The sequence below is a fragment of the Papilio polytes genome, unplaced genomic scaffold (assembly GCF_000836215.1).
Source record: "Papilio polytes unplaced genomic scaffold, Ppol_1.0 DF823923.1, whole genome shotgun sequence".
NCBI classification, from domain to species: Eukaryota; Metazoa; Arthropoda; class Insecta; order Lepidoptera; family Papilionidae; genus Papilio; species Papilio polytes.
The window spans coordinates 2,019,420-2,046,825 of NW_013525281.1; the positions used below are offsets into that span (position 1 = coordinate 2,019,420).

The following is a 27,406-nucleotide window of genomic DNA, read 5'->3' on the forward strand; positions in this document are numbered from 1 at the left end:
CCCGAATATACCACTTAATGCATATAGGGTGAACGGGCAATGATCAACGGTACACCGCCAACGTGGGACACGGGGAAATAAAACTAACTACTTATGCTGGTTCAAGAAACACTGGTTTATTAGTGTGGGGAGGTATCATTTTATATTTCGTCTTAACTGTTAATTGTGGTGGTTAAAAAATATTTAATAGGGGCGATGGGAAACAAACAGGATCATTAATTTTCTGCAGCCTTATATTTCTTAAATGTTACAAGTTAAACGTGGATTTGTAACAGATCTAATTCAATTTTTTTTTAAAGAATTCGGGTTAATTAATATAAATGAAATAACGAAAAGTTTTTAGATGATTTAATTTTTTAATCTTTATAAAAGAATCCGCAGAAAGTCTCGCAAGCAACGAGCGTTTCGGGTCTGGCAGATCGAATCAATTATTTCCCATTGGGCCGATTAATCAGTTGACCGATCAGCCTAACCCGAAACATCCAATGCGACATGAGAAGACACTGCTAGTTTTATATCGATAGGATCAATACTGTAGGAACAGACATAGGTCAAACAAACTTTTTTTTTCACAATGCATTTATTGATGACATGTTTTTTTTATTTGATTAATATCTCCTCAATGTATTCTGAAATGGGAAAATTGGTTATGTGTCTTAGCTTTACTAGCACCGGAAAGTTTAGTGACGGTTTTTGGTTAATAGTTAACATAAATACTAATCACAACTTTAATTGACCCCTAAAATGCAACCAACGAGTTCCTAGTGTTATTATATCAATAATAAAGATTGATAGTCTTAACTGCGAGTGTTTGCCGATGACATCACTAAAAGCGGGCGACACCTTTGACTAAACTATCGCAGAATCGTTATGCGATTGTCGTTTGTTTCGAAGCCAATCCAACAGTTTAGTTGCACAACTAAAAAACGAGTAGTGTGCGCTCTTTCATAAGGCAATCAAAGCGAGACTAAACAGTTGTGCGATAGTTATGAAAAAGCGACCGCGTCAGTTTCTCAATAGCGTTTTTTAACATTTCACGTCGTGAGGCCATCAGCAAACTGCGCACTAGTAATATTCTACACTATACTAAAGAATATGAAGGAAACATCGCAAACATAATTCAAAACTAACAGTATTCTGATAAAATGCCTAATTCTGCATTAATCGAAAATACTTTAATTTGGAATGTATATATATAACATACTAGTTATTACAATGAAACACATTTTACCGTGATTTTACTGCTCAAATACGCAAACAATAATGTATTGTTGTCTCTTTTTTTTTTTCAAAGTTAATAAGCGGAATAACAATATGTCTGTGTTCGACTGAAGAACTCCACATATATGAAGTACAAATTACTAATTGAAAACATACCAATAAAACACATAGGTACAAATACATTTCACTAAAAATTATTAATAATTTAATTAAAATAATTAAAAACTGTGATTTCTTATTTCTATGTTACTTTAAAATTAATTTCACATATTATTGCTTACATACTCACTTATAAATTAAATGTTAGTATAACATGTGTATAGTTGATATGGACACAGTTTTAGTACTTTACTCTCCTCATACTATGCGACCAGAATAACATGATACTCTAGTAAATGAGAAAATAGTTGCCTTTTCAAATATTTAATAAATTGTTGTGTTTAAAAATGGCGTATATAAGTTATTAATCAATAACATAAAATTACATTGAGAGTAAAGTATTAAATTATATTAATTTGTACTAAAAATATCCTAAAGTTAACATTTGCTAATGTAACGTATATTTCTAACTATGGCTCGATTATGAAAAACAGCGTCTTTATAATGTACTAAAGAAAAAAATGTATAATTTAAATATTAAGTCAAAAAAAAACAAAATTGGCACCAAAATGGCGAAATACCAGTAAATTAAAGTTCGGTGAGTAATACTTAATAAAATATGAGATTATTACTTGAGCAATACAAAATAAAACCTTAATAAGGCGATGAGCAAAATCTAATTGTTATACGAAAAATATAATGAAAATGGTTAATTAATTGAATTATAATGAAATAAATAATCAATTAGAAAATGATTAAAATTTATAAATAAAACGTTTCAATATAATTAAAGTGATTTTCCTATGAATTGTACTAAATTAATGTTCATATTAAATTTTTTATTACCTATTCTACCACAAATATTTAAATTCATCATAAACAGTAAGTATAGTTTTGATTAAATCCATTAAAAACAACATAATTTACATTAAAAAATGATTAATTTTAATAAATTATATGACATATGTTAAGCAATAATAAAGTATACACAAAATGTGTCAAAACATTTGCAAAATATTGGTTTTAAATGTCCCTATAGAACTTTCTCTGTGCTATATGTAAGTAAATTACATATAAAATATCTAATGACATTTAAAAATAAATAAGACTGCACAGATTCTATAAGAAAACACTAATTAGTAAAGACTAGAAAAAGTTAATGCAGTGAAGGAAAGTTTTTGTGAGCGAGGTTAAATTGAGACCTTTGCGCACCATGGAAATATTAACTAAAATACAAATCGAGACTATTAGTATACAAACATACACAAAATACTTAAAAATTTCTAATACTAATTGTTAATCAAAAGATTAAAATATGTCCAGTTAAATTGTGTACTAAACATAATATTTTCACATTACTATTAATTATTTTAAACAGTTTCAATCTAAAATTCTACTATTTATATGATATACAATTACATTAATCACTCTATTATTTTTTAAATTAAGATTTACATTATCTATGACCAACGAATATAACAGGGCTGTCACTGTCAAACTGTTGACAGATGTCAGAGAAAAAAAAACATCATCTACGTTTTCAGTTAAGTTACAAATATCTTCGTTAATAAAGTCAAACAGCCTTACAAATAAATGCGATATAAAGTTAAAGTTAAAGGGAGAAACTGACTATAAGCAAACATTAGAACAAAGTTTGTTTTTTTTTCTTTTTTACTAGACTATCACGTTATTCTGAGTGTAAGCAAATATTAGTACAAAGTTTGCTTATACTCAGTTTATTTCAAGTTTAAAGTTATACCGCGTTTATTTGTAAGGCTGCAAAAGTGTAAAGGTTGTATAAAGTTATGGTGGTGTCTGTGATATGTGAGGGAGTGGGGGTGGGGGTGGTCTACATGAGGCGGCAGTTGGCGGGCGCGGGCGGCGCGGGCCCGCACTCTGCGGACACGCTGGGGGACTCCTTGCGGACGGATTGCTTCGACACCTCCTGCGCCTTCTGCGGCGGAGGCAGTATGGCTTCTTGAGTTGTTTGCTGGAAATATGAAACAATCTTATTTAAAAAATGTTATATAGATGCGAACGTTTAGATGATTGGATGTTTATTAGAGTTTGTAGCCTAAATGGCTGTACGAATCTCGATGAAATGTGGTATCTTTTAATTTCGCGCGGACGGAGTCTCTGGCGTAAGCTAGCTAGCTAACATATAATATTCTGGAAATATCTGTAGTACATGCACCTAGAAGAAATATGTAAAACATTTTACCTGAGATTTTAATTCCAAATTTAATGAGCCAGTACTGGGTGTTCGTACTCGGTTTTTGACCATCGAAACTCTTCGTTCGCGCGCGTTGATGATGGATGTCAGGAATGGCACTTGGTTGTTGATCGCCATCATGAACGGCTTGTAGCCAAGACTGGAAAAATAAATAATTTATGACCATGACAACCAGACTGAATCACACCAATTATTTCTGCAAATTCATAAAAGTGTATTAAACATAATATTAAAGTTTCTTTGCCACAAACTAAAGTAATATATTTTTTTTATCGTTGGAGTTCTATATAGGATGAAGATTATATCACAATATATATTTACCACTCGGCGTCGCTCCAGGCGCAGAGGTCTATGATGGCAGTGCGCAGCCTGCGTACGGCAGCGGCACTGACGTCATGCGCGCGCGCCGCGTTGGCAGTACGCAGCACGGCGAGCGCGTCCTTCAGCGCCACCGCCACCACTAGTGCCCACTCCACGCACGACGCCTCCGTCATCAGTTGCAAGAAGTATCTGAAACCAGGATAATTCAACAATGTCTAAATTTTAAATCGTGCTTTTTAGGCAAGGTATCCGTGAAGGGATTTTGTTCACTATGTCTCGTCTATATATTATTTAAATGTCTTTGTAAGGTATGTACATATAAGAAGTAGGTGTCTGTCACCAACAAATTTGTCTTTTATAGGTCATTGCATATTGTATATTTTTCTTATGATAATAAATAAAAAACACACCGTAGCCGCACGTGCGCGGTGTGGTCGCCGCGCTCCGCCTGGTGCACATGCAGGCGCTCCATGAGGGCCGCGTAGCGCCGCTCCTCCCCGCCCGCGCTCTCGCTGGCCCCGCCCCACGCCACCGCCCCGCCCTCCGCCACGCTGCACTCGCCCGCTGAACTGTACCATCATATTATTGTTATACAGACCTAGTACATAAATAAATTGTGTTTAAAATACTGTATATTACCTGACGGGCCCGGGTGAGATAGGTGCGCCGAGCGCGATGGGCAAAGCCGCACGAAGTGATAGACTCATATAGCCGCTATCTCCGCACAGACTGTCCGTTTCCGCTGACGGCGTGTTTGGACCTACAGGAAAACTTCATGATTAAATATATTGCAAGCCTTATGACAAAGAAAGAGATACATCTTGGAATTTCAATGATTCTTTTACAATTCAATAAGGAATTACAAATCGGTCTTTTCAATATTTCAAAAAAAAAACTGACAGGGTACGACGCTGGCCTTGCGCTGTATGTAGTGCTCGTCGCCCTGCTGCAGCACGGGGTAGGGCCAGTTGAAGTCGTCGTGCAGCCGCTTGAGGCAGAGCACGGCGCTGTCGACGCGCGCGGCGCGCTCGCGCTCACCGGCCAGCCAGGCCACCAGGTGCAAGTCGAGCGCTGCCGCCAGCCGGCCCAGCGCCACCAGCCGCGCCGTCGACAGCAGCAGCCGCGCGTGCCGCTGGATCATCATGTCGATGAAGAACTCCTCCGCAGTACCGCTATACGATTCCCTGTTGCATTTTAACATCAATGTATCAAATCGTGAAACAATACTTTAGTACAGTACAGTCCACCACCACCCGTGGCTCCACTGACCCACGACTCGAGCCAAAAGTTTGAGCGTCTTTGGCTCCGCATGAAAATTGACTCCCTACAAGTTATTTGGTCCATTCCTTTATGTTGTATTCACTGTCCCACTAATGGACGACACAAAATAATACTTATGAACATTTCAATCTGAAACGTACAAGTATAACGTACCTGTCAGCGCGTGCTGGTACTGACTTCTTCCGTTTGACGGCGGCGGTGCGGCGCGCGGGCGGGGGCGCGGGCGCGGCCGCTGGTGGGGACGGCTCGCGTGGGGCTGCTGTCGTACTGAAACTGCGTCCTCTGCCGCCTGCCAGCTACCGGAAATAAAAAGCAATAATGTACAATGTAGGTAGTGAAATAATTATAAAAAAGATAGAATAAAGTAGTTACAGTTAGATACCTGCATAGTGCCAAGTATAACAGAGAGGTCCTCCGCATTGGGCACGGTCTGCGGCTGCACGATCTGTCCGTACTTGGCCTGCACGTTCACTGAGTTGCGCGGCGAGTCTACGTCGTTTGGATCTAGTAACAGTAAATGTTAATATACATCTATAGTTTTAAAATAAACGGAAAGAAAACGCATTTAGAAGTATGTTACCTTACTAATATTATAAATGCGAAAATTTAGATGGATGGATGGATGTTTATTAGATTTTGTAGCCTAAACTGCTGAACGGATCTCGACCAAATGTGGCACAATGTACATGATAGTCTGGAAGAACACATAGGCATACTTTCTTTCATTTTTTCAATTCCACGCCGACGGAGCTGCGGGCGAAAACTAGTGTTGTTATAAAATACATGTCAAATTTCTTTGTATTATTATCCCTTCAATTACAACTACTGTTATATGATTGGTCATTAGTAAGAAGAGACGAATTTAATCATTGCAAGGAGCAAGGTACTCTGTAAGTGTAACACAGCAGATTTGCGCGACTTTACCTATAGCTCTGAGGAATCTGACGAGGTCCCTGGCGAGGTCCCAGCGCTCGTGCTGCAGCGCCGTGTCCAGCAGCTGCGTGGCGAGCTGCCGGCTCACAGCTGAACTCTCCAGGTTCTGGAAACATTTACTGTTAATAACATGACTGAAATATATATAAACATATAAAGCTTTAAACAGTCGTGGTTTTAACAAATATAATGTTAGCCCGTGAATATGGCGCATGCAACTATGCCGAAATATCGGGAGATAAAACAACCCAATCGTGGTAAGAAACCCTTATATTACGAAAATTATACACATAAACATATCTAGTTTTATGCAACAATTTTACAGTGGTAGAGCCCGCTTTAACATCTTTGCACGAATGGGCCGGCTCGCCCGGTGTAATACCACGACCACACAGAAAACAGGCGTGAAGTGGAAGCAACTCCGCGTTTCGTCTGGTAAGTATGGTGCCGGAGGCCTAATTTTAGTCCCTTTTCCTTTCCACCCTTTTCTTAAGAGGAAAGGATGGGAGGAAAAAGTGGATTGGACGGTGAAGGAGATGCATAGGAAGGGGAAATGTCCTCTTTATGTGCGTCTCCTCCTCCGTCAATTAGGGTAGGCAACGCATCTACAATAGCGGATGTTTATGGGCAACGGTCGCTTTCCATTTCGGTGGATTCAGGTCACGCTCGCTCGTTTGCCACCTCGTATTATAAAAAAAAAATAAATATAAGCAAAGTTATTAATAAGAATAATACCTATTATAAGAAGAAAGTTATTTGTACAACAAAGACTACAAAAGCAAAAATAACTAATGCAACTAACTATAGTAACAACTTACTTTATAATAAGCAAAAACTAAGGAAAGCGAATATTATAAGAATATTTATAATTTTAAAACATATAAAGAGTACATTTATATATGTATTAGTGGAATAACAAAAATTACCTTTGAAATCTGAAAATAACAACAAATCACTAGTCACTTTGTTAGACACAAACACAATTACAAATAACATGCACCTTCACCATACTTGTTTAAACACAATATTTTTGTAGGTTTAATGCTGACAACCTATCTTATATATATTTATCTTTGTTTTGTCAAAGAGAATGTAAGGGATGTTAATAACTATATATATATAATAAAATTGTATAATCTGTATGTAATATAACAAACAATTCCGCCAACATGGAGCATTTGTATTGATAGTAACAAAAATTTTGTTAATCTGTGTGTCGCAAAACCGCATATATTTTGAGGAATCTATAGAATATATGCACAAGAGAAAATTAGAATTGAATCTATTCTGACGAAGTCGCGGGTGAATACTACTGTGTAAGTGTCAGTGTAGTTTAGTTTTGGGATAACAAAGTAAATAACCTGCAGAATGATGAGGTAGGATGCGGCGGTGTCCAGCATCTTCCTCTGCAGACACTCCTGGAATAGCTCCTTGGGCTTGCCGGCCGCAGAGAAAAGGTACGCCCACAGAGCTATTTCTGTTTTTCTTGCGCATTGTACCACTGTCTGGCAATAAAATATACAACTTAACAGGAACTCGCCCACCTTATAAATACCATAACTATTCTTTGACATTTATTTAAAAAAAATAGATAAAAAACCTTAAGATAATTAACTACTTATGAAATATTCAACCAACAAACATTGACCCACCTGTAGATAGACTGGGAACTCGTGAACAAACTCTATAACGCTGGGCAGCTGTGCGTCAGGTATTGGCTCCTTGCTAGTGGCCTCCTCCTCCAGCACCTCGTGTAACAGCAGCTCCAGAGAGTGCGGGAAGTATGGCAGCTGAGCACACGAGCGCGCGATTTCCCACGCGTGGTACCCCAGGTTGCGTCGCAGCAGCTGACGTAAGATTTGGTGCAGGTACACCTGGCTCTGGAATATTACATACACGTATTCCGTTTAAGAGAAAGATAAGTAACAGAGGTAGAACCCCCTTAAACATCTTCGCACTGTTAGGCTGGCCACACACTAGACGAGCGTGAAGTGTGAGCAATTCCGCCCAGAGTCTGATGCGTATACGTTCCGGAGGACTAGTTTTAGTCCCTTTCCCTATCCACCCTTTTCTTATAAGAAAAAGATGGAGAGAGGAAAGAGATTTGACGATGAGGAGACGCATAGGAATGGGAAGAATCCTCTTTATGTGCGTCTCCTCCGTCGATTAAGGGTAGGCAACGAATCTGCAATTGCGAATATCTATGGGCAGCTGTCGCTTCGTCATTTTGGCGGAATCAGGTTGGCGCTAGCTCGTTATCCACCTCATAAAACAAAAAAAACAATAAAACCCCCTTGTGTGTAAATCATAACTTACCGTTCTATTCACAACACAGAAGGGCAAAGAGAACACGGAGTTGGAGTCTGATGCGTAAAGTGTTGTGTCATTTTCTGCTCCTAGAAGTATCGCATCGTCGAAAAGAATTGCTGGAAAGAAATAAAGATCGCATGATATATAACGTGTGGTAACAATTACTACTAATGTTCAAAGTGGTATATGGTATTCTTACTCAGTGGGTATATATTAAGGTGGAATGGCAGCATGATCCTCTTGGCCATGAAGGTGTGCCTAGAGGAGTCAGGTCGGCGGGTGGTGTCGCGAGGCAGCAGGGGCAGCCAGACGCGTGCGCCGAGCGCGCCACACCACAGCCAGAGCGCGCGCGACAGCTGCGTTTGCTGGCGAGCTCCGCCGCACGACCACACGCTCTCCACGCACGACGCCAGAACTGTCGCCGGAAGACAGCTGTATGCCTATAAACGTTATTATCTAAGTCTTTGTACTTTTAAGCTTTTTTTAATTAAAAGTCATGCATTCATAGAAAGGCAATAAATTTCGCTATCTTATTCCTCCATTCGAGGAATATTGAACGCAAAGACTACACATCTACAAATCATATTATGATTTTGCGCTTTAGTCTTAATACTTATTCCATACGTATAATATTTTAAAAAAAAACCTTTCAACGTATTTTAGACAAAAAAATTGATACAATTATAAAATTAAGATGCAAACAGTGTTGCACAAATCTTATTTGCGTATTGAGTAGGAATAGGTTTCACGCGCGGGTAGGCGGTTGCAGTTTAGAATGTCGCCCTTATTTCGTAACTGAAGAGCGAGAATTAACTAATCCTAAAGTTAATGGTATTTTTTTTAGTTTCGAACAATTGAGGGTCATAATATTAATTTTACACTTCTATTAGCTAGGTTTCCTTGAATTGCGTCGTTTTAGAAGCAATATCGTTTACAACAGGAAACAATGAAAGAACGGAATTTATAACTATTTTGGAATTATATAAGTTCCGCATAAAATATATTCCAACTTGGGACGTTTACTGGCTACTAGCCTCGGGGTCAACACTGGTCTTAATTAGAGCAAATCGTAACGTCGCTGGTTCCTTGCTGGTATTGCATGAACATTCGACACGCTTCACAAGCCATTTGTATTGTAGTTACCAATTAACACAAATGTAAGCATAATATAAAATGCTGAAATTATTTAAATGCCGCCATTGCTGTATGCATTTTCATAAACAGTGCATTTTGCTGTCTGTAGATTGACCACAATACAAAACATCTTCATTCTATCTATCTATATCTATACTATTATAATAAAGCGTAAACACACACTTCTTTGTTGTCTAAAATGTCAGCAATTACAGCATATGCGTGAATAATTTTTTTTTAAATAAAAAGCCCTACACATACGTCACGCTTTAGGCTGTATATTTTTACGCAAATAAACTTAAGGTGAAATATTTTGGATAAAATCCCTAATGTGTGAAAGAGACCATAAGTGGCTGCCAACATCAAAGAAGTAATGTTGCCATACTTTACCATCATGTCATGTCATTTTGACATTTGCAATTGATAATTTGACAAATGTAAACGATAAAATAAAATTTTCATAATTTCATGCGGATGAAGTCGCACAGGAACAGCTAGTCATATATAAAATGGACTAGAAAACGCCCCACAGAACAATTTGGCGCGTTCCTCACACGCCTTTCGGCTACTCTTAATATCACCCTTCTTCAGTATTTCGTCAATTTGGGACAGCCCTAACCAACATGCCACTCACTCACTATTCGTTTTAGATGACTTATTATTTTCAGGAAGAAAACAATTGTTCTCCGTCGATATCAATTACAATAACTTATTAGTTAGGATACTTAGGAAACAAAACTCTCTCATAATCGCTTAACTAATCATTATAATAATTACATTGTTGAAGTTAAAATTGTTCACACTCAATAAACACTAAATAAAGGAAACACTTAATTGAGTTAATTCAAAGTTCCTGATCTTGATATTATCGACAGCAGTCTAGATACGGTAAATATAGCGTTTTCACTGATCGAAGGTTGTTAGAAAATGTGGAAGCGTGATGCAAGGCTCGGAGCGGACACGGTCGGCGCGGGTGCAGCCGCTCCATATCCTCTCCACGACAGGACGCGGAGGTGTCAAACAATCGTCTATAAATTATTCAGCTTTGCCACATACGTACCAGTACGTTTTACACACCAGGTGGACACAGCGCCTCGCAAAAAAAATGAATTTATATTTTGCGGTTCGTGTTTTTTGTCTAGAGGATTTGAACTTGAATAATTCGGGATTAAAGTGTATTTTTTTTAATTCTTTAGGTAACTTGCCTTCTTGCCTTAACAGCAGTAAGCAAAGCTGATGGGACGTTAGACGGACTGATCTACGCCCCAGGGCATTCCTCCGTTGATTACTATGTGAGTGTTGTCATTTTCAAGTTATTTCGTAATGGCATTGTGATTGACTAGCGGCGGACAACCTAATGTGCATTCAAGTATGACATGAAATGAAAGAAAGAAGTTATTGTACCATTTTACTGAATTATATTGTTTTGCTTGTAGGCGTACCCAAGCTATGCCTTCGAATACGCAGTAAAAGATCCGCACACCGGAGACAACAAGGCGCAATGGGAAAAACGGGACGGAGACTCAGTTAAAGGCGAGTTTAAAAAATGAAGCTTCTAAAAATTTTCTATCTTTTTAAACATAAACCTATCATTATTTTTCTTACAACAGGTGCGTACTCACTCGTGGAGCCCGACGGTAGCATTCGCGTTGTCGAATACTGGGCGGACGCGAAGTCCGGCTTCAACGCTGTAGTGAAGCGCGTGGGACCCAACCTGCACCCCGTTGCAGCGCCCATATATAAGGCGCCGATTCCTCTGCTGAGCCACGGACCCGCCGTTGCCCCTATCAGCGTGGGCTCGGTGGCTAATATCGAGGCGCTAGCCAGCGCGCCTATAGACAGCGGACCGGCCTATAGTGGCGCCGTCTCCTCATCGGCCGTTTACAAAGCTGCACCGGTCGTTAAATCGGCACCGATAGCCCCAATCGCCCCAATCCTACCGGTTCCCATTTACAAAACTCCCATCATACCACAACCTATTATTACTGAATCTTATGAGAAGGCACCCCTACGCCATCCGATCGTAGTCCAACCTATCTACAAAGCATTACCTATTCCGGCTGCACCTATTAAAGCTGCGCCTTTATTAGACCAAGGTTTGTTAGCTCCATGGCCGCTTCTAAAAGGTACTGACTACCTTTCCGCGGTCTCATTGGGAGATTACTTGTTGAAAGATTCTCTGCTAGCGGGTAATGGATACGATCTTGGCTATGATGCTTATGGACAATCATGGGACGGCTTGGGCTTAGGGTATAAACACTGATTGGAAAGATGAGACAGTCTGAAGCATCATAGTTAGCTGCCGCTACCACTATCTTTTGTACCTAGTCCCTTCTTCATTAGAGTATTAGTGTAAAATTGTGTAATGTTAAGATAATTATGTTATTTAAACTAGTGGAAAATAAAACTGCATTGATGACATCGGCCATTGTGTGGTGGACCCAATTTTGTTTCATTGAACCAACCTCTTAAAAAAAAGTTATAAACAAGTTTTACACTTGTTCTGTTTTAATTTATATCCTACCAAGTCCGTGTTCATTTATGTAAGCGTATATGTTTTTATGTAAACATTTAAAAACAGATATTTTAGATTGCAAAAAATAGAGACGCCTATAAAAAATGAAGAGCAATGTAGAACGGTAACGGGGAACAACGAATCATGTTGCTAAAATTTATCACGCTCTTGTATTCCTAAGATTTAATTCGTGATATCTCGGGCGGAGCATATTACATGATTATATTACTTCTGTCTATATCTGTACTAAAATAACCATATAAAGAGGAAAGGTTTGTATTTTTGAATTTTTGTATGTGTTATATAACTCAAAAACTACTATTAAAAATAAAAAAAAATAACTAGTGAGTAACATAGGCTAAATTATTTTTTTCATACCACGCAGACGAAGTTAAGACGAGTTAGTTTCCCCTTCCCTAAGCATACAACAAAAACAAAAGCATAGCACAAAAAACAATCATTAAATGAGGATTACGCATCGGAGTCGCATAACACAGCCAAAACTCGATGAAAACTTGTCCTGCTTATATCAGACATGTATAATGTAGCGAGGTGGGATACCCTTGTACCGCACAGGCGGCATCCATGCAGAAAAGAATATAAACACACTACGCCCAATAAATCACACATTAACAGTAGAACCAGCGCAGGCGACATGAATCGACTTTTGATGGTAATAGACCCGTATTGTTTTCAAACATTTGTTTCGTTTACAGGCTTGATTTATCATCGCTTACAGTCAAGTTTTGATTGTAACTTGTTTATATTTGTAAAATGTGATATGTTAAGTAAAAAATAAAACCTTTAGCCTGATTGCACTTCCTAATGATGATTCAGATTGAAATGTTATGTATATTTCAGACTTTAAGTTTGACGGCTCTGGCGATAGCATCTGTTTCGGGTGCTGTCGTATCACGCAAGACCATTGTCTCCGAATACGTACGTATTTTCAACATTATAAAATAATATTTCGAATATGTTGTCAAGTGTCTTACACACACATAACTGAAAAGTGTATAAAAATTTAATGTCACTAACGAAGACAACAAACTGACAACTTAAAAAACAAATCTTTTTTTCAAGATTACTCTGTTTACAGGATTACCCTCGTTATGGCTTCAACTATGCCATAAACGATCCAATAACAAAAGACAACAAAGCGCAATGGGAGGTTAGAGACGGTGACGTGATCAATGGTGCATACTCCTTACGAGAACCCGACGGTACTATTCGGGTTGTGGAATATTCTGCAAACGACATAAAGGGTTTCAACGCAGTTGTTAAGAAAATCGGCTCTAATGTACATCCAATTTCTATCGTAACACAAACCATTCACGAAAAAGGACCCATAAAGGCTAAAGCACCTGTCAAAGCTGCACCTGTGGTTGAAATTACTCCAGTCAGTATTAGCACCGTTCATAACAGCGGTCCTAAAAATACCATTACTTCGAATTATAACTACGGTTTCGGAGCTGCGGCTTTAGCAATTGGACTCCCTAAAGTGACGTCTTTAGGTCACTGGAGTCTACCATGGGACCCTGCTACCAGGTCATACGGGGGCTGGGTGCCACTCAAAGGTCCAGTGGCGCAAGGACCCTACGCGACTGTCTTCAGCAAGAAATACATAAACGGCAAAGTACACGAATGGACTACGGGACCAATATCATTACAAAACGTTAAATCCATAGTCATTAAAACGAAAAATTGATTAGTAATGGCACAACAGTACAGTATGTTTTGTGTATAAAGGTATCTGGTTATCCCAAGTTTTGTTAAATGAAAATCAGATTTATAATTTTTGTTAGAGTATGAAAAAAAATGTGTCTTGTACTATTAAGTGATTTGGAATTTTGTGATGAAAATCAAGAGTCAAAACACTAGTTATAATCCTAGGTGAAACTGTGCTACCTCCTTCAATATTGTCTAGTAGGCAATGACCATATAAAGAACATCCTATATGTTTTATATTTATGAGATATTATTTTATAAACGGTCTATTTTATATATTTACTTCGTCAGAGAAGTAAAATATATTTAATGTTTACACATTAAATTATAATTTTATATAATAAATGAAACGAAACCGAAAGACTGCATGTTGATTTTAAAACAAAAAATAATAAAGAATAGAATAGGAATATTGGCTTTTCAATTTTTATATCTTAATCCCTTGCCTGATTTTTACTTCACATTATTTTTTGTGAAAACAGAGATAAAACATGGACGGGGAAGCCAACGCCTACGCCAACGCCTAAGATACTATTACGTAAACTAGCTTTAGCATGCGACTCCGTCCGCGCGAAATTAAAAAAAAAAATATGTTGTTCTTCCACACTATGCTCTACATCTATGCCAAATATCATCGAAATTCTTTCAACCGGTTAAGATACAAACTCAACATCCATCCATCCATTTAAACTCGCATTTATAACATTAGTATGATAACGAAAATCTTGAAAAACTAAAAAAAAGAAATATTTGCAAGAACTGTTAAAAGCCCGCTGACACCTTCAGTTTAATTGAACAGTCGAACTATTCAGTTAAAACTGTCTCTGTATATGCCACACTTGAACTGTATAGTTTACCTATTTCTACACTAGCTGTTCCCATTCATCGGCATAAAATTATGAAAATTTCATTTTATTGTTCACATTTGTCAAATTATCAATTGCAAATGTCAAAATGACATGTCATGATGTCGAACCATGGAAACTTTGCTTTCTTGATGTTGGCAACAACTTATGGTCTCTTTCCTACATTAAGGTTTTTATCCAAAATATTTACCCCTAAGTTTAACGGCGTGAAAATATATAGCCTAAAGCGTGACGTAAGTGTAAGGCTTTTTTTTATAAAAAGAGCTATCCGAAAATTTGCTGTGATTGCTGACATCTTAGGCAACAAAGGAGTGTGTGTTTACGCTTTATTGTATTAGTAAAGATAAAGAAGTAAAGATAAAAGATATAAGAAACATGAAGTGTCTGTATGTAATATTAATTGAAAAATTCCAGATTTCGGGAAGATGATGTATTGGCGTTGACGATAACGAAAATGTCGTTACGGGTGGTCCAAATTTGCGCTAACGATGTTTGCGGGCGACATCTCGTTTTACATAAAATTTTGCGTACACACTTTCAGTTTGATAACAATACAGTTAAAAGTGTATCCCAAACCCTAGAAACTTATTCAACTTAGTGATGTCAGATGTTTGATCTGGTAATGATTTATATAAATATAAAAGATTTGATTGTTTAAATTACACAGACTCCGAAACTACCGATTTGACAAATTCACTGTTGGGAAGCTACACTATCCCCAGGTGACATCAAATACTAAGAATTTTTTATTAATGCGCGGACACATTCGCGGGCAAAAGGTAGTTTCATGTAAAAAATCTGTGTGATGTATTAGGAATTAAATTCTTTTATGAGAATATAACCGTGATTATGGCAGTAACTACGGGTTCATTAGTTTTTTTTTTACAAATCTATATATTTTTGATATATGAATTTGAAAATTAAGCATAAGTACATCATACATTACAAGTTTTGAATACTATCAATGTCCACTGTCGGTGGTAACTTATAGCATCTATGCTCAATGGATGTCCATATTCTGTTCCTTTTTTCCCTGACTGACTCGTAGCCTAAAAGACTAAAACGATTTAACTGAGTGTGATATCATTCGACATATTATTTCCTTATTTTTTATCAACAAACAGACACATTTAATTTACTTTTTTACTTTCTATAAGAATAGATTAAAAATCATTGCTATAAAATAGATTGAATCTCGAATCAGGTCGTCAGCTTAAAATTGCAAAAACCGTGCTGTAACCATTATCTCATCCTTATACAATGTACAATCGTGGAAATCCGCAGTGTTCCACTTCAGGAAAACATTGCTTTGTTCATTGCAACGAGACAAATTCTATAACTTCTTACAAATAACTAATTTTAGCAGTGAGTGCAAATGAACGGTTATATTATTATTAATGAAAAGAAACTAGCCGTGTATCAACAACCATTTTTTTGTACAGACACATTTATGTATGCTGCGTTGTATTTTTGTTCCCGTCGCTTTCAAAATATTCAAATGATTGTAGCTTTTAAGATGGGACACGGCCAGTTTTCCCGACTGTACCTATAATTTAAACAAAGAAAAACTAAAGACATAACAAGTAATGTGATTATGAGTGCGGGGTCCGTTAAATTATACTAGAATATACAGAAAAGCACACATGTCAAATCATCCGTGGAAACGAGATGGCCGACGAAACCGGCGTCGACGCACACCCAACGGAATAATTAGTGCCATATAAAATGCTAGTGTTCGATGACAAAAACACAGTGCACTTCAATTGCTTACTGGAATACATTGTCAGCGAAATGAACAAGTATTTGACGGTAATTAGACATTTGTTGATTTAAATAAATGATTAATTGCACTTATAAACATTTCAATTGACGTTTCTCCATTTTAAAAAATAAAGAAAGAGTTGCCAGCGGTGTCAACACTGTTGTTATTTAAGACTTCATCAGTTCTTTAATTTTCAGGTATGTTGCCTGATGGCATCCGTTGCGATGGCGTCGGAGTATGGACCCTCGCTCGGATACGTAAACTATGCGACCATCGACAAAATTGTACGTAAAATTACTATCTTACTAATGTTATAAATGCGAAAGTTTAGATTGGATGTTTGTTAGAGTTTGTAGCCTAAACGGCAGAACGAATCTCGATGAAATTTGGTATAGTCATAGAGTAGTCATACAATAGTCATATATTCAATTCCACGCGGACGGAGTCGCGGGCAAAAGCTAGTTTATTCATATTTCCTAATTCCTAAATAGGCATATGATGGACTTCAATGTTACAAATGGTGTATAATCTTTTCAGCCAAACCCGAATTACGAGTTCAACTATGCGGTCAATGACCCGTCAACCGGAGACAACAAATCTCAGTGGGAGAAACGTGATGGAGACGTCGTCAAAGGTTCCTACTCGCTGGTGGAGCCTGACGGCAACGTGCGCGTTGTAGAGTATACCGCGGATTCCGTGCGAGGATTCAACGCGGTCGTCAAAAGGACCGGCCCTAATGTGCACTCAGTATCGACAGTGTACGGACAAATTGCACCTAAGATACAAGAACCGATCGTATTAACACCATCCTACCAGTACCAAGCGCCGATCGCTTCATATCAACATATCGCTCCTATTGCTCCAATCCTAGAGGAGCCGTCTTACTACGCCGCGCCCGCACCCGTTGAAGAACCAATCGCACACGGACCGGTATTAACTCCATACTTGGATACTGCTCCACTCTTAGCGCAGTACCAAACGCTGGATTACCTCCCATACCCAATACAAGCACAAAATCCCTCCTGGGTATCGGTATCCGGCACCTCGTATGGCCACAAGGGCAACATTGTCCGAAGATGGGCCACAGGTCCCATCGCCATAGATGGTAAAACGCTCACTATTAAAACTAAGCATTAAGGATGATTATCGCTTGTGCCAAATAACAGTAAGCTGAAACTTCTATGTAAGTAACCTACTAGTTACTCGCGACACTTGTGTGTTTTTGCACATTGTATAGTATTGCACGTGTAAAACAACACATAGGTCTTATTAGAAGTTAAGATGTAAAGTAATCGGAGACTAGAGAAGTGTACCTGATTTTATACGAATGTAAATAAACTATTATTATGAACAGAAATTGTTATTTATCTACCCCCAACCTAACAAAGGACCTGTCCCACCACTGGCTGATAGAGGCTAAGATAAAAATGACGTCACTGTCATAAGGTAACAAAATCCAATATTTCGAACATATTCTACATGTTGGATTGTTATCAGACAATTTATGGTGGGACAGGCCCTTAATGTTACTCGTAATATCTTACTGGATTGTTGTCTTCGTCAACGTCGTACTCCTCTCTCTGCACCATCATCAGTTTCCCACTTGCGTTTATTACCTACATACAAATTGAGCATTAAAACAAATTATATTTGTGGTAAGTAATAATAAGAAAAAGCTAGTATTAAATCAGATTTATAATGTAGTTTACAGCCGCATGACAATACAAAATATACATTAAAACCTTCGATAGTAAACGACAAAATTCAAATGACAACGATCTTCTGCTATTGGCAGAGAATTTATGTAACCATGACAGTCTTGCCGCTATCACCTTGTAGTTTTTGTATCTTTAAAGCAAAGTAATGTTTTTAAATTTACTCTTTCCAAGCTAAATATCGTGATTATATATAGCCTAAACCATTTCGTAATTATAAATTATTTTATTATAAAAAAATAATCAAAATATCCTCATAATCAAAGAGTGTTTACGCTTTATTTTATCTTACTAGTCTTACTAATATAAAAAACGCAAAAGTTAGATAAATGGATTGATGTTTGTTAAAGTTTGTATCCTAAACTGCAGACCGGATCTTCGTGAAATTTGGCATAAATGTAAAGTATACTCTGGAAGAACAAATAGGCTACCATCTTATTTTTTTTTTATTAATTCGACTCGCGGACGTAAGCTAGTTACATATATATAGACATAGAAGTATAAATAGTTTCATAGTAAGCGAGTACTGACGAGCGAGTGCGGCGCGAGGGGCGTGGCGGGGGCGTGCGGGCGCGCGAGGTGCGGCGGCCCCGCCTGCTCCTGCAGCCGGCACAGCGCCGCAGACACCACGCACGCGGGGTGCGACAGCGCCGATATGTCCACCGCCTGCACGCACCGCATCTCCACACACCCGTCTACACACACCGTATACTTATAAATAAAAAAACACAATTTTATACTACAGTAGAACCTTGATAAGTTAAAGTCCAAGGGAAACACAACATGTTTTAAGTTATCAAGGGTCTATGTTATAGAGGTTTCGGGCTCTGATGGGAAGGGAACGTATTATTTTTTGAAGTTATAGTGGTTTTTATGTTACCGAGGTTTGAGTAATCGAGGTTCTACTGTAATATTATTACCAAAGCGAGATGAATGGATTTAGAAGGTATCTCCGGAACGACTCAATTATGTATACGAATACCGATATTATGATCAGATTCCCTTTGAGAGCGTAGGTACGGATCCTACTGACTGTGCCATGTAAAAAACGTAATAATACGACAAGCTTCAGATGCAGATTAATTTATTTAGACTTTTTATGAGTACCCTAAACATTGATTCACTCATACCGACAAATGGATCTCGATGAAATTTGTCCCAGATGTAGTTAATCTGGAAGAACACATTATCTACTTATTGTTAATTCCACCTTGACGCAATTGTGGGAAAGAGCTAGATAGCCAGCTTATAATTTTTTCAGACACGTAAAAATAATTTAAGTTAGAAAAAACCTTTCCTCCACACACTGAATATCTTAAAGCTTACTTAAACACTTACTAAAAGTAGATTTCGCATAAGTAACCTTCACTTAAGGACACTTTTTGTACACAATACTAAATTCAATACTTATTCAAACACATTAATTAAAAAATCAAAGCATAAAATCTATCAACAACAAAATATAACTAACTTTTTTCAACACTGAGTTCGTATATGGTGACGAGCGCGTCCGCAGAGAAGACGACGAGCTGGTCGTCGAGTGCGTCGAGCGCGTACACCTGCGCCTGCGCACGCACCATCTTAGCGAACCTGTTGTCCAGCTTCGCGTCGCGCGGGTAGAAGCGAATCTCATCGTGCCCGTCCAAGATACTGTAGCAACCTGACAAAATATACATCGAATGAAGTTTACTAATATATACTTATATTATACAGAGAAAACATTTAGATTATTGGATTTTTGCATGTAATAAAAACAAATAAACTACTAGGTCGATATCAAAAAATCTTTCACCATTAAAAAACTACGCTATTAGTGATTAACATAGGCTATGTTTATTTTTTTTTATTTCTCGGAGGCGAAGTAGTGACTACACAACAACTAATAGACAATAAAGCAATATTTTGTTTGTTCCACTTTATATTTATTTTTATAAAGTAGTAATCTTAAGCCCGCTACATGCGCTTAGTATTATCTTTTTACTTGAACTGTCGTATAGTTCAGTAAATCTAACAAAACTGAGAACAAAACAGTTCTCAGTTTTGCCTACGAGTTAGATTTATCTGAACAATCCGACTGTTCAGATAAAACGGAACGTGTATAGCTGGCTTTACATTGAAGATGTTAACCAAACTTTGTCATAAATGGGGTCATTTTGCATTTTTAACTATTTTTTCAATTAAATTTGGTTAAAATGTTTGAAAAACCTATGACGATGTGGTCCCTCCACCAGAGCATGCCGCCGGTGACGACGAAGTCCTTCTCCTGCGCCTCGTTGCCGAACAGCTTCCAGCGGCGCGAGGCGCAGCTGTAGTGCGCCAGCCCCGCGCGCCCCGCCACGCACACGTTCACGCCCGCCTCGTCGATAGCGCTGTACTGTACATTACAATCTTACTTTTTTTTTGCTGTGCTTCGCTGTGTCGCCCTCTCGTTCCCCCTAACATATTTGTGGGAAAGGGACGTTGGGTGCGGGTGGAACTTTTATTTCTCTATTTAAAAGTTTTTTCTCATAACGTTACAAATTCTTTAATACTAGCTTACGATTACAATTACACACGACGCCAATTTTTTAATAGACGTAACAGCTTTTTTTAGCTATTTCAAGCTGTCACGTCTTTTTTTAGTTTCTTGAATGCTATTTTTTTTATTTTCCTAATAAATTCAATTTGAATGCTACAATTCAAAAAGATCTTTAATTTTCTTACCCTAAGCGGCCAATTAGTAGCGATATACGTAGCGGGTAATGGCAACACTATCCACTGTTTCCTGCACTCGTTGTCATCCACAAAGTCTTTGTACTTGGCTTTATTGTCGTATTCCAACGTGTGCTGGTCCGGTACACCATTCTCTTGATAATCGGATGAATCGATCATTGATATCTTGGTTTTTCTCGTTAAATTGTCTTCTAAATTGACGTAAAGTTTATCATCTGCTTGTAAATATAAATGCCTTTGATTGCTCTGTAAATAATTCAAAGTTTAGTACAAAGCTAGGACACATCTATACTGATATTTAAAAAAAATTGGATTTTTGTATGTATATGACTATATAAATATAATAAAAACTACTGGGTCGATTTCACATATTCTTTCATCACTAGAAAGGTAACTTATCTGTGAGTATAATAGGCTGTTTTATAGTTTTTAAATTTACGCGGGCGAAGTTGCGAGCAACAGCTAGTTGAACTATAAATTAATTATTTTATTAAAATTGTATACTTACCATACATGGATTTACGCTGAGGGGACTTTTAATAAAATCCATTTGTATTAAATTCGAAGTTGTATCACTTTCAATCTTGACCATCCACAGCTGATAGCCTTCTGTAGCCCATTCCTGTAAATAAAAACATCCATTACAGTTCTGTAGAGATTTCATGAATAAGGGAAGGCTTGCGAATCGTCTCGTCCGCGTGGAATTAAAAAAAACACATAGATTATATTACTCAGTAATAATAATAACGCAGTTTTTTTAATGGTGATTTTTTTTTAAATCGACCCAGCAGGTCATTTGCCAACAGCAGGCCCAAAAAAATGTACAGATGAATTGAGTTCCTCCTTCTTTTGGGTAGTCGGTCAAAATACAAACCTCTTTTTTTTTTAATTAGTGTAGATTAAATCACTTAAGTGAGCCAAGCAGTCTCTTACATTTATATCTATACTAATATTATAAAGAGAAAATATTTGTATTTTCGTATTTTTGTATGTATTGAAAAAAACTGGGCGATTTTAAAAATTCTTTCACCGTTATCTGTGAGGAACATAGGTTATATTTTAATATCACGCGGTCGAAGACGCGAGCAACAACAAGTCCTAAATAAAATAACAATTATTTTTCCATCTGTAATAGTGTATTGACTGACCATACTGGAGACGACCAGCGGGTTGTGCTTGGTGAGGTCCTGGCTGAGGCCGTAGTCCCAGGCCAGCGAGCACATCAGCAGCGCGCCGAACGTGCTCCACACGGACACGCCGCCGCGCTCCCAGCTCACCGACACCGCGCGACCGTCCCCGGTCCATCTGGAACAGACCACATCGTTCTAGCTGTACCCCTGGGACCCGTGGACCTTGGATTCCATCCGGAAGACACACAAGACAGAAAAAAACTTAAAAGACAATGTGTTTTAAATTTTTTTACAATGATTTAGAAATCCGCAAAACTATGTAAGATTTTAAACTAGCTTTCGCCCGCCACTCCGCCCGCGTAAAATTAAAAAAAAAAAGAAAAAGTGTCCTTTATTTTCTTCCAGACTATACTTTGGTTTCTTGGAGATCCGTTCAGCAATTTAGGCTACAAACTCGAACAAACATCCATCCATCTAAACTTTTAGATTTATAATATTAGTAAGTAAAAAGTAATAAGATAAATAAAAAGTTTAGGAATATCTGTTGTAGCAGAAACAGCTTATCTTTCCCTGTTGATAACTTTACCTAATGCATTTAACAGGTCCGGGATCGCCGGGGAAATCCTTCGAGCTGAGCACCATAGTGTGCGATAACTCCAAACCTCCAGTCACTTCGTCTATCGTAAACACGTCTACTTGTGAACTGAAAAATTTAAAAAATTTTAATTACATTGAAAGTTATATTTCCGTTGCACATCGACTCTAAACATTCGACAAAAAATTTAACGCTACTAGCGCCCTGGGCGAGATCCCTACCGCGCCCCCTTTTTATATCATGGCTTGAGTGGGAGGGTGTCTGAGTTACATAATAAAATTTTAAAAAATCCATGCGATTTAAAGTTTACAAAAAAAAAATGTTACAAGTCTAATAATTATTAACTATAGATTATATTAGAAAAATTGATTCGGTCATATAAAGTTCAAACAATATCAATAAATAATCAAACATGTCCTAAATACTATTTTTTATTATTTATAAATTATCAATCTTTATTATATTTAATTTCTTATTTAAATATTTTCTACTGCATAGACCCCTCTCGGGTGAAGAATTACAAAAAAACTATGTAATTCTAACACCAATGGCGCCCTTTTTTGCCAACCGCCCTGGGCAGTCGCCCAACCGCGCCCAACCCTAACGCCGGTCCTGTGCAGTAATATATGACTTGAGTAACTTACTTTCTCCTGCCAATAGCAATAAGTCTGAACTTATGATTAACTCTTGCACAAGTAGCGTCATCTATGCCTGGCGCCCAGATCCCTTGTACTGCCTGAAAAAAGTTTTAAACTCTTACCAAAACATAAAAAACTCTCGTTAAAATAGATAAATAGCATAACAAATAGCATATTGTATACAGTTTATAATCAAAATTGAGATTTTAGGGGATATTGGGAACTAGCAACTTTTTACAATGTTACCACTCAAGTGTAAGCAACTTCTTACCCATAGTTCCATATCCAATAAAATCTGGTTAAATAAAATATTATTTTAATAAATACACACATAAAATACACATTTGCAATTATCGGGACATTATTTTTTTTTATATCATAAGGCGAAAAGCAGCAACCGGCCAATTGAATTCATCTAATTAGCGAAGCGACCGTTGAACATTCATTTGCTTGTACAAATTTTGACCATCATATTATAATTACTGTATTTTTAACTTACCATTATAGATAAAAGTCAAATTATTATCTACCTTACATCTATATGTATTAATGTTTGAATTCAAAAAAAATTATGATTAAAACTAATGCAAAGGTATTTGTTAAAAGCTTACATTTGGATCAAATTTGAGGTTAGGAGCGGTGAGGTAGGCTGCCCGGCCATCATTCAGAGTGATGCCAAAACCACACACTAATGGGGAGTATTCGATATCATTTACGTGCGTGTTATCTTCTAAGATAGGTTCGGCTGTAAAATAAATAATTAATGAAGCAATTATTTAAACAAAATAATTTCTTTAAAAATTTTATTTGTGATTCTGGTTACATTTTATCATTAATTATAAATCCACACATTAGTGTACAGTGTGTAAAAATGTATTTCACCAAAAAAAATCCTTTTTGAATTGAGCTTAATTATTTTTTTTTGTTCCATTGATAGTAAAAAAGTTTTTAAATGAAGTAAATAACAAAAAAAAAGAACATTAAAATTATACCTTTAGAAACTTGTTGATTTATAGAGAATGGTATCCGTCCTAGGTCTAAGCAGTAGTCTCTGTTCTGTGTCCCATCCCATCTGTATCTCAAGAGATGGGCGCGAGTGGTACACACCAGAATCTCGGTACCCGATATACAACACATGCGGGTAATCTGTCCATCCCATACTAAGACTTCTTTAAACTGAAATTAAGTTTTTTTTTATTATTAAAATGAAATAATAATTTCATTATAATAATTTTTTAAACAGATTGATCTACATGTAATTTAATTTTCAGCAGATATTGTTAATATTATTATTATTATAAATGAGTTATTATTATTATTCTCTCATATCTTTATTTTTATATATAATATATTTGACATGATTTTTTTTAAATAACAAAATAAAACATATTATATAAAAAAATAGAAGTCCACCGGCTGCGGAATCCGATGACTCAACCAGTTGTAAGGGCTGCAGAGACAGGAACCTCCTCACTATTCGTGCGGTTTCTAAAATAACCGCCTTTTGAATCGGGCCCTTAATCCAACTGTCTAGCGAGCGCTTCTTGAGGTGTTGGTCGAAGCTCTTGCTTTTATTATTATTATTATTAATGGGACATGAGGTTGTCTACAGGTAATTTCCAGCAGATATTGTTAATGGGACATGAGGCTTTCTACACGAAACCTTACTAATATCATAAATGTGTAAATTTAGGTGGATTGATTGATTATTACAAGTTATAGGCAGAAGGGTTCAATGGATTGAGGTGATAGATAGCCTGGAAAAATACACATGCATTAAATTCTTCATGGACAGTTGTAGGCAAAAGCTAGTAAAGCCATAAACTACTAAATGGAACTTATAACAGACATAATGAGTCTGCAGTTACATAGTATGATATAAAAATAGTCAGCTGATTAAATATTGAAATAAAACAAAATAATATCTAAAATTATTTAGGCCACTTGGCCATGCTATCATGTTAGCTTTATCATGCTATAAATGGATGTTACACAGTATTTAGAAACATTATGATAACCACTTAATATAGTGAATAACTAAATACAGATGACTAAAATATATCTTACTAATATTATAAATGCAAAAGTTTAGATGGATGGATGGATGGATGTTTGTTAGAGTTTGTAGCCTGAACATCCAAACGGATTTCGATGAAATTTGGTATAGATGTAGACGATAGTCTGGAAGAACACATAGGTTATAATATATTCAATAAATTTACATATTTCTACCTAAAAGACAAACAAAATGAATGCAATGATGTTTTTTCATGGCTTAACTCATTTTGTTGTATTTAAACATGAATTAAGACTCACCAATGTTATTTTAAGTGATGGTATCATCTCTTTCACAAATAGCTCAGCTGAATCCCTGCGTAGACTTGCCATAGGTGGATCAAATTGATTGTATGCAGTTTGCTCAGGTTGTGGTTCCACATTGTAGATGATTAAATGTCCTTCTTGTGTCTGAAATTATATTTACAATTTTATATTGCTCCTAGCAATTACAAAATTAAAAAAACTCACTAGTTTTGTCTTATTTATTAATCTGTACTCATATAATAACATGTAAACACACATTGTTTTGTTGCTTAGGATGTCAGCTATCACAGCATGTTTTTTAATAATTCCTTGTTTAATACAAAACCCTACACTTATGACATGCTTTAGGCCATCTATTTTCACACTATTATACTTAGAGAGTAAATAAATTGGAAAAGGAAGCGACCATAAACTACAAGCTGCCAACACTAAGGTAGCAAGGTAATTATGGTATAGCTAATTTTGACATTTGCAATTGAGAATTTGACAAATGTAAACAATGAAATAATGTTTGTATAATTCTATGCGGATGATGCCGCACAGGAATAGCTATTTATCTAATATTTCTAATCTAATTATTATGTAATTCTTACCGATATGCAAATCATAGAAGAATCCGGTTTCCATTCCACACCAACATTTATACCAAGTCTCTGTATGGAGTCGGCATTACGCTTTTGATAAACTATTGGCACAGTAGGCTGCAAAAGAATTATGAAAAATGTAATAACAATATAAATGTTCTTTACTACAATAATACAAGGATACTTTAAACATGGTATTATAACCTAATCCTTATGAAAAAGAAAAACTATGAGCAGATCTAGTTTTGAATGAATTAAATAATATTTAATGTAACAAACAGTTTATTATATGTAAACATTGCAAATAACTTTATGAATATCCCTGATACTTCTACACCAGTGTATTTAACCTCACAACCATTAACCTAGTTTATTGAACCGTATAAAATTAATAAAATATAAATTCAAGGGATGCACTTAACTTCCTTAGAATACACTGTAATACATCTAGTATATGTGGCTATTGTGTGAGGGCGTAAAAAACATTATTCAATGTAAATAACTTACCTTGCAAAACCAAATAATAATAGAATCATCAGTCAAAGATACAAAAAGTATTTTGTCTCTATTTGATACTATTTGTTTGATTGCCTGTCCATCTGCTTCCAAATTCTTGCACACTTTTGGCCATCCTATTGGAAAATACATTACGGTCTAACATTTGATTATGATTCTTTTATAAATAAAAGGCCTTTCTGTGGACTCTTTCTAAATGTTTTGGGTAAATTTTCCTTAGATTACTGAATATGTCAACAATATTGCAATGTTGTAAACTTTTGCAAAAATTACTAGATTTAGGGGTTGTCACTTGTCATCAAAGAGTATGAAATCTGTTGCATGTCAAGATTGTTAAGGTTTTCAATTTTTCAGTTCAAACGCTGAAATATGTAGCTAAAAAAAATGCAATTAAAAAAAATAGAAGATTATTAAAAAAATCTTTAGCGACAAATTATTAAACACACATTCTGTTTATCTTTAACATAAAATGGTGATCGAGAATCTCAGATTCTTTCACTTCTATTCTTTGTTAGTAGTAGTAGTGTCATTTATTTTTATAGTGATGGGACTCGAGTGATTTTTTTTCACTCGAGTCACTCGGTACTCGTAACTTTCTCACTCGAATGCCACTCGAGTGAAGGTAAGACTCGAGTGATGTTTATAGACGCGAGTCACTCGGAATATAAAAATCGAGGAACCAAAATTTTCAAACCAATAAAACAATGTTAATTTAACATAAGGAAATTATTTTCGCATTAACGTAAAAGTTACTCAAAAAATCTGTACAAAATGTGTAAAAATAGTGTTTT

The 27,406-nt window shown here is 36.6% G+C and overlaps 4 protein-coding genes across 4 annotated transcripts; 3 read left to right on the forward strand and 1 right to left on the reverse strand.

Moving 5' to 3' along the window:
• Window positions 1–911: 911 nt before the first annotated feature.
• On the reverse strand, window positions 912–26,891 carry LOC106102394 (guanine nucleotide exchange factor subunit Rich). The gene is made up of 27 exons (XM_013281853.1): window positions 26,607–26,891; window positions 26,109–26,216; window positions 25,510–25,659; window positions 24,186–24,369; window positions 23,805–23,938; window positions 23,200–23,291; window positions 22,547–22,663; window positions 21,979–22,135; window positions 21,339–21,452; window positions 20,822–21,076; window positions 20,324–20,492; window positions 19,590–19,778; window positions 18,650–18,813; window positions 17,948–18,019; window positions 8,598–8,838; window positions 8,405–8,514; window positions 7,741–7,968; window positions 7,450–7,593; window positions 6,080–6,194; window positions 5,538–5,659; window positions 5,309–5,451; window positions 4,775–5,058; window positions 4,514–4,634; window positions 4,285–4,443; window positions 3,875–4,063; window positions 3,542–3,692; window positions 912–3,310 (listed from the first exon to the last, which is right to left on the reverse strand). The coding sequence occupies exons 1-27, from the start codon at window positions 26,745–26,747 to the stop codon at window positions 3,170–3,172; spliced, it is 4,194 nt and encodes a 1,397-aa protein (XP_013137307.1). The 5' UTR covers window positions 26,748–26,891; the 3' UTR covers window positions 912–3,169.
• On the forward strand, window positions 10,297–11,972 carry LOC106102395. The gene is made up of 4 exons (XM_013281854.1): window positions 10,297–10,655; window positions 10,729–10,824; window positions 10,969–11,065; window positions 11,143–11,972. Exons 1-4 carry the CDS (start codon window positions 10,473–10,475, stop codon window positions 11,793–11,795), a joined length of 1,029 nt encoding a protein of 342 aa, XP_013137308.1. The 5' UTR covers window positions 10,297–10,472; the 3' UTR covers window positions 11,796–11,972.
• LOC106102396 lies at window positions 12,434–13,940 on the forward strand. Its single transcript, XM_013281855.1, has 3 exons — window positions 12,434–12,720; window positions 12,909–12,986; window positions 13,147–13,940. The coding sequence occupies exons 1-3, from the start codon at window positions 12,583–12,585 to the stop codon at window positions 13,753–13,755; spliced, it is 825 nt and encodes a 274-aa protein (XP_013137309.1). The 5' UTR covers window positions 12,434–12,582; the 3' UTR covers window positions 13,756–13,940.
• Window positions 16,215–17,754, forward strand: LOC106102397 (cuticle protein 19.8-like). The gene is made up of 3 exons (XM_013281857.1): window positions 16,215–16,450; window positions 16,601–16,687; window positions 16,941–17,754. Exons 1-3 carry the CDS (start codon window positions 16,367–16,369, stop codon window positions 17,538–17,540), a joined length of 771 nt encoding a protein of 256 aa, XP_013137311.1. The 5' UTR covers window positions 16,215–16,366; the 3' UTR covers window positions 17,541–17,754.
• Window positions 26,892–27,406: the final 515 nt, after the last annotated feature.